Raw genomic sequence first — 17,129 nt, 5'->3', positions numbered from 1 at the left:
CCCTTTGCCTTGAAACCTTTGCACACTCTTGGCATTCTCTCAACCAGCTTCATAAGGTAGTCATCTGAATGGAATGCATTTGAATTAACAGGTGTGCCTTATTAAAAGTTAATTTATGGAATTTCTTTCCTTCTTAATGTGTTTGAGCCAATCAGTTGTGTTGTGACATGGTAGGGGTGGTACACAGAAGAAAGCTTTAAGTCCACATTATGGCAAGAACAGCTCAAATAAGCAAAGAGAAATGACAGTCCATCATTACTTTAAGACATGAAGGTCAGTCAATCCAGAATATTTCAAGAACTTTTAAAGTTTCAAGTGCAGTCGCAAAAACCACCAAGCGCTATGAAGAAACTGGCTCTCATGAGGACAGCCACAGAAAAGGAAGATCCAGAGTTACCTCTGCTGCAGAGGATAAGTTCATTAGAGTTACCAGCCTCAGAAATTACAGCCCAAATAAATGTTTCACTGAGTTCAAAGAACAGACACATGAACATCAACTGTTCAGAGTAGACTGCGTGAATCAGGCTTTCATGGTCGAATTGTTGCAAAGAAACCTCTACTAAAGGACACCAATAAGAAGAGACTTGATTGAGTCAAGAAACATAAGCAATGAACATTAGACTGGTGGAAATCTGACCTTTGGTCTGATGAGTCCAAATGTGTGATTTTTGGGTCCCAACCACCGTGTCTTTGTGAGACGCAGAGTAGCGGAATGGATGCTCTCCGCATGAGTGGTTCCCACCATGAAGCATGGAGGAGGTGGCGTGATGGTGCTTTGCTGGGGACACTGGTCGGTGAATAAGGCCCACTTAACCAGTTTGGCTACAAAAGCATTGTGCAGTAATACCCCATCCCATCTGGTTTACGCTTAGTGGCACTTTTTTTTCTTCTCGCTCTTCAACAGGGCAATGACCCAACACACCTTCAGACTGTTTAAGGGCTATTTGACCAAGAAGGAGAGTGATGGAGTACTGCATCAGATGACTTGGCCTCTACAATCACCCAAACTCAACCCAATTGAGATGGTTTGGACCGCAGAGTGAAGGAAAAGCAGCCAACAAGTACTCAATATATGTGGGAACGCCAAGATTGTTGGAAAGCATTCCAGGTGAAGCTGGTTTGGACATTGTCCTGTTGCAAAAAACACATGATAGTCACACTAAGCTCAAACCAGATGTGATGGGGTATCGTTACAGAATGCTGTGGTAGAATGTGATAGAATGCTGTGCTGGTTAAATGTGCCTTGAATGTTTAAATAAGTGACAGACAGTGTCACCAGCAAAGCACCCCCACACCACCTGCTTTATGGTGGGAAATACACATGCGGAGATCATCCGTTGAGCCACACTGAGTCTCACAAAGACACTGCGGTTAGAACAAATTTCCATGGGTCTAATGTCCATTGCTCGTGTTTCTTGGACCAAGCAAGTCTCTTCTTATTGGTGTCGTTAAGTAGTTGTTTCTTTGCAGCAATTCTACCATGAAGGCCTGATTCACACATTCTCCTCTGAACAGTTGATGTTGAGCTGCGTCTGTTACTTGAACTCAGTGAAGCATTTATTTGGGCTGAAATTTCTGAGACTGGTAACTAATGAACTTATTCTCTGCAGCAGAGGTAACTCCGAGTCTTCCTTTCCTGTGGCGGTCCTCATGAGAGCCAGTTTCATTATAGCGCTTGATGGGTTTTGCGACTGCACTTGAAGAAACTGTCAGAGTTCTTGAAATGTTCCGGATTGACTGACCTTCATGTCTTAAAGTAATGATGGACTGTAGTTTCTCAAACTCATTAAGGAGTAGAATAATTCCACAAATGAACTTTTAATTGAAAGGCATTCCAGGTGACTACCTCATGAAGCTGGTTGAGAGAAATCCAAGAGTGTGCAAAGCTATCATCATGGAAAAGTTGGCTATTTGAAGAATCTCAAATATAAAATATATTTAGATTTGTTTAACACTTTTTTGGTTAATACATTATTCCATATGTGTTATTTCATAGTTTTGATGTCTTCACTATTATTCAAAATAGAGAAAATAGTAAAAATAAAGAAAAACCCTTGAATGAGTAGGTGTTTTAAAACGTTTGACCGTTAGTGTAGTCAATACAACAATTTGTTCAGCACTTTTGAAAAATAATTCAGAACATGGGCCATCCTCACAATATTCTCCCTGTACACCATGTCGGAACCATAGGATAAATAAAGGGGGCATATAAGCACACACTGGTCTTACAATATTCGATGATGACATTTCTCTAAAACAGGCTACAGGCTACATGTGTACCACCAAGTCAGAACAGTAGGCTAAATTATGAGGGGGAAAGGTACCAAATTATTAGGATGAGGCACATGGGCTTCTAACAGCTTACCACACAACATACATGTAGTATTACTTTATGTACACTGTTGCTATCTCCCTGGCATATTACAGAGAAACTTGTTTATCATGGTTGGAGTCCTTTAGGCAAACTCCAAGTGGGCTGCCTTCTACTGAGGAGAGGCTTCCGTCTGGCCACTCTACCATAAAGGCCTTATTGGTGTAGTGCTGCAGAGATGGTTGTCGTTCTGTAAGGTTCTCCCATCTCCACAGAGGAACTCTTGAGCTCTGTCAATGATCATCGGGCTCATGGTCTCCACCCTGACCATCCCAATTGCTCAGTTTTGCCGGGCGGGTAGCTCTAGGAAGAGTCATGGTGGTTCCAAACTTCTTTCATTTAAGAATGATTGAGGCCATTGTGTTCTTGGGGACCTTTCCTGCTGCAAACATTTCTTGGTACCCTTCCCCAGATCTGTGTCTCGACACAATCCTGCCTCGAAGCTCTACAGACAAGCTAACATGCTAAGTAGTTGAAAAGTAGCTAAAAAGTAGTAAGTAGTAGCAAAGTTGGTAATTAGCTAAAATACTAAAGTTGTCCATGGTGAGATTTGAACACTCAACTTTTGGGTTCCTAGACATTCACATTATATGCCTATCCTTCCACCCCAGCAAACCATCCTTGTTTTTGCCATAACTGAGAATTAGTTATTGTCAAATTGTCATATTTCTGAAGTAAATCTCTATTTTTGATGTATATGGGATGTTATAGAAGGGTCAATATACTTTTTGTGTGATTTGGCTCGTTTTTGAGAAACTTACACTATTCGCGATTCACTTCCCAATTTCTCGTTGTGCAGTATCAGGGCTAGAGGTTGACCGATTAATCAGAATGGCTGATTAATTAGGGCCAATTTCAAGTTTTTTTTTTTTTTTTTACACCGTTATTCAATCTTTATTTAACTAGGTAAGTCAGTTAAGAACACATTCTTATTTTCAATGACGGCCTAGGAACGGTGGGTTAACGGCCTTGTTCAGGGGCAGAACAACAGATTTTTACCTCGTCAGCTCAGGGATTCAATCTTGCAACCTTACGGTTAACTAATCCAACGCTCTAACCACCTCCCTTCACGAGGAGCCCGATTGTAAAGCGAATGCAGTAAGAAGCCAAGGTAAGCTGCTAGTTAGCATTACACTTAATCAATCATAATCACTAGTTATAACTACACATGGTTGATGATATTACTAGTTTATCTAGCGTGTCCTGTGTTGCATATGCAGTGCGCATTCACGAAAAAGGACTGTCGTTGCTCCAACGTGTACCTAACCATAAACATCAATGCCTTTCTTAAAATCAATACAGAGAAGTATATATTTTTAAACCTGCATATTTAGGTAAAAGAAATCCAGGTTAGCAGGCAATATTAACCAGGTGAAATTGTGTCACTTATCTTGCGTTCATTGCACGCAGAGTCAGGGTATATGCAAGTTTGGGCCGCCTGGCTCATTGCAAACTAATTTGTCCGAATTTTACGGAATTATGACATAACATTGAAGGTTGTGCAATGTAACAGGAATATTTAGACTGATGGATGCCACCCGTTAGATAAAATACAGAACGGTTCCGTATTTCACGGAAATAATAAATGTTTTGTTTTCGAGATGATAGTTTCCGGATTCGACCATAATAATGACCTAAGGCTTGTATTTCTGTGTGTTATTATGTTATAATTAAGTCTATGATTTGATAGAGCAGTCTGACTGAGCAATGGTAGGCACCAGCAGGCTCATAAGCATTCATTCAAACAGCACTTTCGTGCGTTTTGCCAGCAGCTCTGCTGTTTATGAATTCAAGCCTATCAACTCCTGAGATTAGGCTGGTGTAACGATGTGATGTGAAATGGCTAACTAGTTAGCGGGGTGCGCGCTAATAGCATTTCAAACGTCACTCGCTCTGAGACTTGGAGTAGTTGTTCCCATTGCTCTGCATGGGTAACGCTGCTTCGAGGGTGGCTGTTGTCGATGTGTTCCTAGTTCGAGCCCAGGTAGAGAGGGACGGAAGCTATACTGTTACACTGCCAATACTTAAGTGCCTAAAACAACATCCAATAGTCAAAGGTATATGAAATACAAATGGTATAGAGAGAAATAGTCCTATAATTCCTATAATAACTACAACCTAAAACTTCTTACTTGGTAATATTGAAGACTCATGTTAAAAGGAACCACCAGCTTTCATATGTTCTCATGTTCTGAGCAAGGAACTTAAACGTTAGCTTTCTTACATGGCACATATTGCACTTTTACATTCTTCTCCAACACTTTGTTTTTGCATTATTTAAACCAAATTGAACATGTTTCATTATTTATTTGAGGCTAAATTGATTTTATTGATGTATTATATTAAGTTAAAATAATTGTTCATTCAGTATTGTTGTAATTGTCATTATTACAAATACATTCTAAAAATTGGCCGACTAATCTGTAACGGCTTTTTTTGTCCTTCAATAATCGGTATCAGCTGTTTCATTAAAGTATAGTGATAAAGGTCTTTAGATGTTGTACACATGAAATTGTATCATTCCGAACTTTATCTGCAACGTTATAATCCATTTTGTGCGACTCCAGATGTTTATTTTACCAGCTGTGCTGCCCACAGGACACGCTTGGCCTGAAATATCTATATAAATATACTGAGAGCGTGTCACGTGCGCCAAATACAACAACTGTTGACCTTACAGTGAAATGCTTACTCACAAGCCCTTAACCAACAATGCCGTTTTAAAGAACATTTATTTTTGGAGCTTTTGTTCATCGTTGTGTACCGATACTGCTAAACAAGCAATGAGGAATCGAATTGCGGCTGAGGTAAATTTTTCAAAAACAAGCCAAATCACACACCAACAAAAACTTTCCCTTCTATAACATGCTATTTACACCAAAAATAGAGATTAACTTCAGAAATAGGAACATTGATTTTTTGTAAGCATACCAAATGTAACATATCATACTAATTTCAGTGTCCTTGATTTACATTTAGTATGTTCCTTCTAATCTATGAGACCAAACTGGCACACAGCAAGTCACGTAACCAAGCAATGAGTCTGATGTTGTTATTTTAACCTGGTGCAGCGTGTGGAGCTCCGACTATGTTTTACTTGTGTATGGCGATTTGGGATTTTCTGTGTACACACTGAAAAGTAATTTGACACTGTTGATCAGTCAGCACACATTTGGGTTATAAATGTAAAGACGCCAGGAGAGGGAGTTTGTTTATGCCAGAGCTGGAATTTATTCAACACGTGTTTGAAACAGCGATGCTGTTAACCATCAGTTGCCCTTTCCAAGGATATCTATACATGTGCATTTGGGGTTCAACCATATTTTATATTCGGTTCAACATAGCTAATTTACTGTTTCTTAACAAAGCAATTCGTTTTCTCTGTTATAGTTTGTGTTGTGGTCTTGGTTGTTCTTAGTCGAGGAAATGTTGCGTAGCCAACTGCAGTGTTTATCATGTCTGAAATCTGGCTACCTCGTCTTAACGTTACCGTAGCTCGGTCTGTACAATGCAAATGAAAGTGATTAGCTTGGCAGTTTCCCAAAGTAACATTAACTAACTACTTATATTTTGCGTAAGAAAGTATGATATATTGTGGTGAATGATCTGGCCATCAACGTTAGCCAACATTACAGTCTTTGGGTGGCTTAAGTTACTTAGCTAGTTAAAGTTAAATTGGCTTTCATAGCAGCCAAGGACGTTCGCTAGTTTATTTGAGCATATTTTTTTGTGCTCCGATTAAACGCAAGAGTCTAGATCAGCAGTTAACACATGATGACCTTATGTGAAAAACCTTACTTGGCTATATATAGCTAGCTTTCCTCGCTTGTTGGTTAGCTACCTAGCCAGCGTTAGCTCTCGTCTAACATTACATTGCGAGCTACCTACCTAGCTAATCAAAACTACATTCATTGGCCAGCTACCTTTATTTGCCTGTCCATTAGCTAGCTAGCTTTCAGCTGACAAGTGTTAGCTGGCTTCAGAGGACAGCTGCGGGACTTTGTACAAGCAAGCTAATGTTTGCTAGTTAGCTTCCTAGCTAACCCAAATATCTGCTTGCATTTATGAATTAACCTCAGCTTGAATACCACCATATAGCTAGCTATATACAGTAGCCTAGGTTTGTTCGCATACACTTATAACTGGCAGCATGGTGCAAGTAGCTGTGTTGTTGCCGAGCAACCGACCCAGTGTTATTACTCGGCATTTGGGCAAAAAAACAAATATGTTAACATTGTCAGAAATGCTACAAAAGGGCAGCACATCGTTGTTTCTTAAAGGACGGGTCACTTTATGGATGCTATAGTCTCATTTTAATCTGACGTCCAGAATTTTAACTAGGTAGGCACAACAAATACTCCTTTAACTCAATTGCTAATGACCCTGTTAAAAAAATGCGGGGAGTGTGTTGTGTACCTCCAATAAAGTAGATTTGCAAATTTTTATCGAGATTGGTGTCATTTTGGAATTTAACACTGAGCTTCAACCAATACCTATAACATTATGACCCATAGGTTCCATACAGAATATCCCCCAAAATTCACACACACAACCACCCCCCACCATACACACCTTTAGATTCTGTCCATCAAAGGGCAGTGAGCCGCTGACAAGTGTGTACAGTATGACCCCCAGGCTCCAGACGTCCACCTCGGGCCCGTCATACTTCTTCCCCTGGAACAGCTCTGGGGCAGCGTAGGGCGGGGAGCCGCAGAACGTGTCCAGCTTACTGCCTAGGGTAAACTCGTTGCTAAAGCCGAAGTCTGCAATCTTGATGTTCATGTCTGCGTCCAGGAGTAGGTTCTCAGCCTGATTTGAGATTGGAAGAGGAGGGTGAGTATCTGTATACGAGAGACACAGCAGACAGAAAGACGGATATACAGTGATCGAGAGAGGAAGAGTCTGAGTGTCTGTCTCTCAATCTGTATCGATCAATGTCTACTCAGACACACTCAGACAATGAGTCACTGTGTGTGACCCTTGATGGCGTAAAGTTCCAATGCTACAGCAGCATGTATGGTATTGGTTTTCACCTTCAGATCCCTGTGGACGATCCTCTTCTGATGGCAATACTGCACTGCAGAGACAATCTGAAAGAGAAAATTCTGTTGGAGGGGGACAATTTTTTCCCAATCCATTCCTAGGGGTCTCTAAGGCTGTACATTTCTACCCCAGCATTAACACACTTGATTTAACTAAATCAACAAATTACCATAGCTAAGCTAACAAATCTCAATGGTAGATTTAGCCGCTACGCAATCGCTCTACTGACGCTAAAGATATCTCTACAGCTAGTCAACATTAGCCGCTAAGCTATGCTACGCTACAAATTAATTAGTCCCCATTCCTAGAGGTTGGATTGCATTAGCCTCCTTGCAATAAGGCTAATCAAATCTCTCATCAGTCAGAGATAGGGTACTCTGTTTGAATGCTACATAGATAAGTCATCCTTCCTCCCTCGAGGTATGCTAACGCTACATCAATTCTGACAAGACTGGATAGGACAACACATATTTTCCAGGGCCGAATTCATAAAGTATGTCCAGAGTAGGAATGCTGACCTAGGATCAGGTCCCCTCGGTCCATATTATCTCATAACGATCTAAAAAAGCAGATTCTTGAACAGCAGTCCTATTCTGAGACACATAATATGGGAACTGATCTGTTAGCTTAGGTGAGCAGATTTTAGCTGCGCGAAAAATGGATTACCCCTCTACAGTTCTTAATCGTAGCCTATCAGCCAAGTTTGGTAGCTATACTGTTGGAGGCACGGTCGTTCATGCGGTGGTTACAATATAGGTTATCACTGATAAATATTAACATAAAAAGGTAAACGAATTGGGTACAGTGAAAGACAGCATTTTTACATGCAAATCTGATTGGATACAGTGTTTGATTATTTAAATATCAGACTCATTTTAACTTCTGAGTTGCTTTTTTCTTTGAGGGCTAATCGGGGACATTTCCAGGGACAGGTCACCAGAATCGGGGACTGTCCCGGAAATTGGGGACATCTGGTCACCTTACAGTTAGCTCAAAGGAGAGGTAAAGGAAGGATGCAAAGAAAAGGTTAGACATTTGCACCATTCAAATGAACAGTTTAGACTTTTTGTGCAATTCTATATTGACTCCTAGGTAGATCTGAAAGGACTGGATAGGGGTCAGCAACAGTCATAGATTGACCTTGCGCTCTGAATTTTTTGCCATGTTCCTTACACCCTATCCAATTGCTTCAGATCTACAAATGTGGTGGGTAGTGGATAGGGCTAGGGGTTGTTTCTGGACAGGGCCATTGACTAACCTTATATACTTGGGAGAGACACTTCATAAAATTATTTTGCTATGCTTAAGGACTACCACTAGAGTCTAGAGGAAAGGCCTAGTCCCTTGTTTCTAGACGGGGCCATTGACTAACCTTATATACTTAAGGGGAATCCGTTTAAGTCAAATTTTCACTTAGTCACGCAAGGATGCTGCGATGCCAAAACACAGTGTGGGTTGACAGAGAAGTACACTAGGGGAGTAATAAAGTACTTCTAATGATGTTCTGTGTTTCTGCTTGGTGAATCAGCATGAGGTCTGTTCGTGCTGAGTAACAGATAAGGGAATTTCATGAGCACACACACACGCTCGCAGACACACACACTTTACTGAGATGTTATCAACTCACACACTGCCTGGCTTGTAGAATACACACAAACTGTAAGAGACATGCCCAACCTCGCCTGTAGGACTCAGTGGCATGACACACACCCTAATAGACAGCCGGCGCCGATGACGTGGATGCCGATTAAGGTAGCCCCCTGCACCTCTCTGATTCAGAGGGGTTGGCTTAAATGTGGAAGACGCATTTCAGTTGAAGGCATTCGGTTGTACAACTGACTAGGTATCCCCCCTTTTCCTGTAGAACATGAACATAAATGCAGTCATACACGCACTGTCTGTTCCCAGGAGGTCATTAGCTCATATTTATTCAGAGCACGGACCCGTCTTCTGCAGTGCCTTTCTTTCCTCCCTCCCCACAGGATGACAGAGGATATGTCTGGTGACATCACTGCACCTCTTCACACAGCGGTTTTCAGCAGTGTGTGTGCGCACGCACGTGCTTGTATCGCTATACTCCGTGTGTAAGTGTGTGTTTGCTTGCTGGAGTGTGTCCGTGTCCATGTGAGTCTGCAGTTGTGTGTGACTGAGTGTTAGCAGTAACTCACCTGGCGAAACTTGGCCCGAGCCTCCTTTTCCTTCATCCTTCCATGTGCAACTAAGTAGTCAAATACCTCACCTGGACAGGTCGAGAGAAAGAAAGAGCGAGGTCTGGAGTGAGGGAGGAAACATCTACTGCAAACCAAAAAGCTTTGGCAGCTCCAGTCCTGGAGAGCCGCAGGTGTGCAGGCTTTTGTTCCAGGCCATCTCTAACACACCTGATTCAAGTCATCAGTTAATTACAATCTTCAGTTTGTACCAGAATAATATGAATAATTTGGCATCTTAGCTGATGTAGAATAAAAGCCTGCACACAATGCGGCTCTCCAATACCTGGGAGTTGTCTGCCAATGTGCAGACAAAATATACAAATGTCTCAAAAGAAAGAGAATGTGTGCTTACTGAACCGGGAAAAGACAATCATGGTCGAAACATGTATCACTTGCCCAATAAAATACTGTGCATGGGGGGAAGCATTATAGTTAAGACAGTCATTTTAGATTCAATCATTATTTTGTTCATACTCACCACCACTGGCGTACTCCATTATCAAATAAAGTGTCTTCTCAGTCTCAATGACTTCAAACAATTTAACTGGAGAGAAAAGGAGAGAAATAGTGGATGAGTGAAGACAGCCAATGAGGACAACACATCCCAAAAAGGGTGCATCTATACCGAACAAAAATAAACGCAACATGCAACAATTTCAAAGATTTTACTGAGTTACAGTTCATATAGGTAATCAGTCAATTTAAATGAATGAATTAGGCCTTTATCTATGGATCTCACATGACTTGGCAGGGATGCACACACTCAGCCATGGGTTGGCCTTGGAGGGCATAGGTCCCACCCACTGGGGAGCCAGAACCAGCCAATCAGAATGTGTTTTTATAACAAAAGGGCTTTATTACAGACAGAAATACTCCTGCAGGTGAAGAAGCCGTATGTGGAGGTACTGGGCTGGCGTGGTTACACGTGGCCTGCGGTTGTGAGGCCAGTTGCATGTACTTCCAAGTTCACTAAAACGACATTGGAGGTGGCTTATGGTAGAGAAATTAACATTGAATTCTCTGGCAACAGCTCTGGTGGACATTCCTGCAGTCAGCATGCCAATTGCACACTCCCTCAAAACTTGAGACATCTGTGGTATTGTGTGACAAAATTATACATTTTAAAGTGGCCTTTTATTGTCCCCAGCACAAGGTGCACCTGTGTAATGATCATGCTGTTTAAAACCTGTTAAGGATATGGCAGACTTATGCCCCCTTTGGAGGAATTGGGTACCCCTAGTAAACTGAAAAAAAAATCTGTCAAATTGCTAATATATGCATATAATAATTATTATTGGATAGAAAACACTCTAAAGCTTCTAAAACCGTTGGAATTATGTCTGTAAGTATAGCAGAACTCACAGGGCAGGCATTCTTCCAAACTAGTTTTTGTGGTCATGAAAGTTGGAGCAACTTTGACGTCATCGCCCCCACCCTTCCCAACCAGTTATGATTCTGGGGAGACGTTCTATGTCTTCCACTAGATGTCCTCATTCAGTAGAGCTTTTAATCGTTCAAATCCCGCGAGAATTGGCCCTATGGGAGTGAAATTAGTGCGTGCCATGAGAAAATATGTTGTGCGTTGTGGCGCGAATTGGTCCCAGCCATTCCTTTGTTCCAGCACTCAAGAGAAGGACAGACGATGACCGATTGAATTGAAATTTGTTTTGTGTGTTTAAAACATCATAAAGCTTGCTTCTGCACTTAGTTTGACCTGTTTAGTCGACATATAATATGTAATTTTGAAGTTTTGATGCGCAACTTTTCCGGACCAGAGGACATTTTGGGTGCATTTCAGCTGATGTTATTAGCAGTAGCTAATACAAAGACGCAAGACTTGAAACCAAACAATGTATTGGGTAAGTATGAAGCCTTCCAGAACATTCTGAACGAAGACCATCGAAGGTAAGGGAATATTTATGCTGAAATCTGTGTTTCTGTTGACTCCAACATTACGGAGAAATGTAGCTTGTATCTGAGCGCCGTCTCAGAATATTGAATAGTGTGCGATTTCTGTAACGTTAAAAAGAATTGTAACAAAGCGATTGCATAAAGAAGCAGTGTATCTTTCTAACTATATGTAGAACATGTGTATTTAGTCAAAGTTTATGATGTCTATTTACGTTATCTTGCCGCGCTACCTAGATTTCCTGCGGACATTGAGTAATTTCTGAACATGAACTCACTGTAAATGGACATTTATGGATATAAATGGCATATTATTGGAAAAAAAAAAATGTACTGTGTAACATGTCCTATTACTGTCATCTGATGAAGATTTTCAAAAGGTTAGTGAATGATTTATTTTTTAATCCTGCGTTTGTTGATTGCATGTTTTGGCTATTCAAATGAGCTGTGTCTGGTGGTGGTTTGACATATATATGTGCTATGTTTTCGCCGTAAAACATTTTAGAAATCTGACTAGATGCTGGCTGGCTTGCTGGCTAGATGAACAAGGTGTTTATCTTTCATTTGAGCTATTGGACTTGTTAATGTGTGGAGGTTAAATATTTCTAAGAATATTTTTGCGTTCCATGCGCCACCGTTCCATCTGAACGTGGGAGGGTAGAGTCCCAAATGGGAACCAATATCTTAGAAAGGTTAATCAGCTTCTTGATATGCCACAAAGGCAAAGGAGAAATGCTCACTAACAGGGATGTAAACAAATTTGTGCACAACATTTGAGAGAAATAAGCTTTTTGTGTACATGAAAAAAAAACTAAGCCATGATTTGTACAAAGAAAGTGATTAATTTCTCATTGATCTGGATGCATAAAGGCTCTTTCAAACACACACACGTGTGTGCGCGGATGCTTTTGACTTAGACACACGCCACAGACAAATACATTTTAATGAAATAATGAAACATGTTCCATTTGGTTTAAATAATGCAAAAACAAAGTGTTGGAGAAGGAAGTAAAAGTGCAATATGTGCCATGTAAAAAAGCTAACTTTTAAGTTCCTTGAAAGCTGGTGGTTCCTTTTAAAATGAGTCTTCAAAATTCCCAGGAAATAAGTTTTAAGTTGTAGTTATTATAGGAATTATAGGACTATTTCTCTCTATACCATTAGTATTTCATATACCTTTGACTATTGGATGTTCTTATAGGCACTATAGTATTGCCAGTGTAACAGTATAGCTTCCGTCCCTCTCCTCGCTCCTCCCTGGGTTCGAACCAGGAACACAACGACAACAACCACCCTCGAAGCATCGTTACCCATCGCTCCACAAAAGCCGCGACCCTTGCAGAGCAAGGGGAACAACTACTTCAAGGTCTCAGGGCGAGTGACGTCACCGATCGAAACGCTATTAGCGCGCACCCCGCTAACTAGCTAGCCCTTTCACATCGGTTACACCAGCCTAATCTCGGGAGTTGATAGGCTTGAAGTCATAAACAGCTCAACGCTTGAAGAACAGCGAAGAGCTGCTGGCAAATGTACGAAAGTGCTGTTTGAATGAATGCTTACAAGCCTGCTGCTGCCTACCACTGCTCAATCAGACTACTCTATAAAATCATAGACTTAATTATAACACAACACACAGAAATACAAGCCATAGGTCATTAATATGGTCAAATCTGGAAACTATCATTTCGAAAATAAAACGTTTATTTTTTCTGTGAAATACGGAAACGTTCTGTATTTAACTAACGGGCGGCATCCCTAAGTCTAAATATTGCTGTTACATTGCACAACCTTCAATGTTGTCATAATTATGTACAATTCTGGCAAATTAATTACGGTCTTTGTTAGGAAGAAACGGTCTTCACACAGTTGTCAACGACCTTGGCTTCTTGCTGCACTCGCATAACAGGAAGTCAGCCTGCCACTCAGTCTCCTCGTGGAGTGCAATGTAATCGGAGTCCAAAAAAAATGCAGATTACCGATTGCTATGAAAACTTGAAATCGGCCCTAATTAAATCGGTCGACCTCTAGTGGAAACCAGCACGCTGAGTCTGTTTCAACAAGTAAAGGAATGAAATGACCCCCTTCCTGTCACACTCATTTCATTACTCTGGGCATAGAACGGGAAAAGAGAAAGGTAGTAAGAGACTGAAGGTTTGATCAGGGTTGGACTCAAGTCAAATTGACCTGACTATTAAAATATAAATGACGATTACTTATTTGTCCATTGTCTTAAGGAAACAGATTTGTCTCCTTCTTTATTCAAATTCCTCAAAACCCCATATGCACATCCCAGGAGCAGTTTAGAACCTAAGTGTCCTGCTCAAGGCCACAATGGCAGAAGATGGCCTCTAAGATTCAATATCAGCGACTGCCTGCACAACCCACCCTAAACTATCCCACCTAAAACAATAAGCCAGCTATCGAGAGCAAAGCCACCCTAATAATTGCCAGCCCTGCCCATCCACTCATCTAGCCTGGTCCCAGATCTGTTTGTGCTCTTAGCAACTACATAGCTGTCATTGTCAAGCCAAACCTGTTTGACATAATGCGTGACAAAGAGCTGGCATGATCGCTAAAACAGACTGGCGCTCAGGCTACCACTCAACTACTGCTTCAACCTGTTCCCATCAGGTCAGGTGGTCAGATGCATTAGATTTGGATTAGTTCTAAAAATGGGATTCATCAGCCTAAATTGAACAACAATAAAAAGGTACTGCAGACATTACCATGATTGGAAACATAACCCAAAAACAGAAAGACAGTACATGCCAGTTATGGCTGAAATAAATTGTATCTGTTGGTGAATAATGGGTTGTAAAAAAGCAACTTGGCGAGTCTGGGTTTTTTAAGTGACACTGGTTACCTTCAGATAAATCTCTGCCCTTGCCTTGAAGTGTGTGTGTGTATTGTGTAATCATTCCCAGGCCCAGGGTCTTAATGAAGCCACCCCCCAGTCCAAAATATGTTTTATGGGAGTACTTCTGACCACTCGGTGGCTAGCCGGAATGGGCCAGCCCAGAAAAGGAGCATCTCAAAGTCAACCGGAATGGGATCCGGTTGAAAACAAATCATACTAATAAGGACTGCCGGCTCCCTTTTCCCTAGTTGTCACTGCACAGCCACATCCCGGAATGCCGTTTCATCCTGGAATGCCGCATCGCTTTCCATCAAGTTCTCTTGTTATTAGTTTGTCATTCTTTTTATTTGATGTATCCTTTATCTAGCCTGGCATGTCCCATTGATAGAGGCAAATGTTTTGCTTTGGACAAGAAGTAGCATAAAGACATTAATAGGAAGACAATGCATACATGTACTTATCCTAGGCCAAGTCTCCCGAGCTGGCGCAGCGGTCTATGTCACTGCATCTCAGTGCTTGAGGTGTCACTACACACCCTGGTTCGATTCCAGGCTGTATCACAACCGGCCGTGATCGAGAGTCCCATGGGGCGGAGCACAACAGGCCCAGGTTAGGGTTTAGCCGGGGTAGGCAGTCATTGTAAATAAGAATTTGTTTGCCTAGTTCAATTTTAAAAAATGGAGACTTTGGGTGATATTTCATTTTTGTTTTTGATAGCTCTGTTCTCAAAACTGTCCACGTCAGAGTATGGAAAGAAATGGATACAAATGAATTGGATGTTGTACAATAGGTTTGAAAGAAGTCGTGTGAAGTGGTAGTAATATGGTAGTGTTAGTATTAATACGGTACAATCTCGCTTCACACTTGCATTGCTTTTGAAAATAACTTGCATATAGATGATAGAATAGATATGTTGGTTGGTCTTACCTATATTGGGGTGATTCAAGATCTTCATGATCCTGACTTCACGAAAGAGCTGTGAAAAGAAGAGAGAAAGATGCCATCTACAATCATAATCTCCTGCAATCAAACTAACTGCCAGGGATCATTCGTCATTTTCATCACGGAAATCAAGGAAACAAAATAACCAAGAACAAAATCAGTTTTGAAAGTGAAATAAGATAACACTGTCTTCTTGCACAGAAGTTGGATTTGTATCTTGACTGGAATGACTGGAGCATATGATTGTCATCTCCTGATGATAATTGTTGGTACTGTGAGTGTTCAAGAGCTTCACTGACGTTTAAAAAAGCCCAGGGCCACATTCAGATCGTCGAGCAGTTGCATCAGTGTTTTTTGGATGACAATGCAGCTGCATTGAACAGATGTTTCAGATGAACAACATGAGCATTTCAGGGTACAACACCAAGATTAAACATCTGTTAGAAATAGTTTAGGTCAGCGTTCCCCAACTTGCGGCTCGCCGGCAGAATTTGGGCCGCGGGTGAATTTTATTTGGCCACACAAGTTATTATTGATGGACACAAAAGACAAAAAACAACACTGGCAAATCAGTTCTAAGTGATTTTAATTTTGGAAAATTGTTCCCACACATATTAGAGAGATACAGTATATGTGATCGTATGCAAATGCTAGCAAGGTTTGAAATGATTATATATCTGTTTGGGCTTCTTGCTGTCAATTTGTAGTGTACAAATGATTTGTAATTATGTTCCGGCCCCCTGACCATCCTCTCAAGAAAAGATTGGCCTGCGGCTGAATCTAGTTGATGATCCCTGGTTTAGGGTGTACATCACTAATTACACAAGTAATTAGTGATGTACACTAATTACTTGTGTAATCAGTGTACATCACTAAATATACTGTATCCTACAGTATAGGATACTGTAACAGTTTAAATCAAACTTCTGTCTAGGATCAAGACCCTGATTTAGGGTGTACATCACTAATTACACAAGTAATTAGTGATGTACACTAATAACTTATGTAATTAGTGTACATCACTAATTATACTGATGCTGCATTCTGGCTATTACCATTAAATGAGATTAAACTGCACACCTCCAGACATGTACTATACCAGACAGTCAATACCATTGCTGGGCAGCTGCTGTGACACCTAATTGTCGAACCTCTGGACTGCCCCTTTTATTCAAACAATAACAGAACGATAGCTGAATGTTACCCAACAAGTCCACATAGACATTTTCCAGAAGTGTAACTAGAATACGGGCTTTAAAGAGAGCTGGAGAGATGATTGACATGCCTGCTGAAGTGGAGTAGAACATTAGGCATTTTCATCTTTGACTGCTCATGTGTGCAGCGAATTAGTCACTGCTTCATAGATGGACGACAGGCTTTGTATCCGAGTGTGGGTGTACTGTGTGTGTGTTAAAGTGAGTGAGGGAATTAATAGTGTGCGTGAGCTTACTGTGTGTGTTTGACAGACATCCATAAGGGCTAATGGGGTCCGCGCGGCAACAGTCCCTGTGGCGCACCGTTACCCGTGTGATTAGGCAGGCCTCTGTCAAGCGGTGACAGGGTGCTGTAACATGTGTTGGCTGCCTGTCCGCTCCTCCCGACTCCCTCCTCTCCCAGAGGGCGAACGAGGACCAGTACCCTGCCACATTGTCTGTAGTGGTCAAGTTACCAAAACACCAAGTCAAGTATCATGATAAATAAAATAAAATTTGATTAGGTCACATGCACGGAATACAACAGGTCTTAGTGAAACGCTTACTTACGAGCCCCTAACCAACAATGCAGTAAAAACAAAAAA

General features: G+C 41.2%; 1 protein-coding gene across 4 annotated transcripts in view; it reads right to left on the bottom strand.

The window, feature by feature from the left end:
* The window catches only part of LOC110486072 (serine/threonine-protein kinase MARK1), a 93,844-nt gene that overhangs the window by 16,660 nt on the left and 60,055 nt on the right, over positions 1-17,129 (bottom strand). For all 4 annotated transcript variants that reach the window (XM_021557398.2, XM_021557399.2, XM_021557400.2 and 1 more), the window contains 5 exons: positions 15,317-15,365; positions 10,103-10,168; positions 9,583-9,653; positions 7,405-7,461; positions 6,944-7,180 (listed from right to left, as the gene is read on the bottom strand). In XM_021557398.2, coding sequence (XP_021413073.1) covers positions 6,944-7,180; positions 7,405-7,461; positions 9,583-9,653; positions 10,103-10,168; positions 15,317-15,365 — 480 coding nt within the window. The remainder of the gene's footprint in view (positions 1-6,943; positions 7,181-7,404; positions 7,462-9,582; positions 9,654-10,102; positions 10,169-15,316; positions 15,366-17,129) is intronic.

Source organism: Oncorhynchus mykiss, chromosome 13 (assembly GCF_013265735.2).
Source record: "Oncorhynchus mykiss isolate Arlee chromosome 13, USDA_OmykA_1.1, whole genome shotgun sequence".
Classification (NCBI taxonomy): Eukaryota; Metazoa; Chordata; class Actinopteri; order Salmoniformes; family Salmonidae; genus Oncorhynchus; species Oncorhynchus mykiss.
Note: the sequence above shows the minus strand (reverse complement) of the source record. Positions and strands in the feature narration are given on the sequence as shown.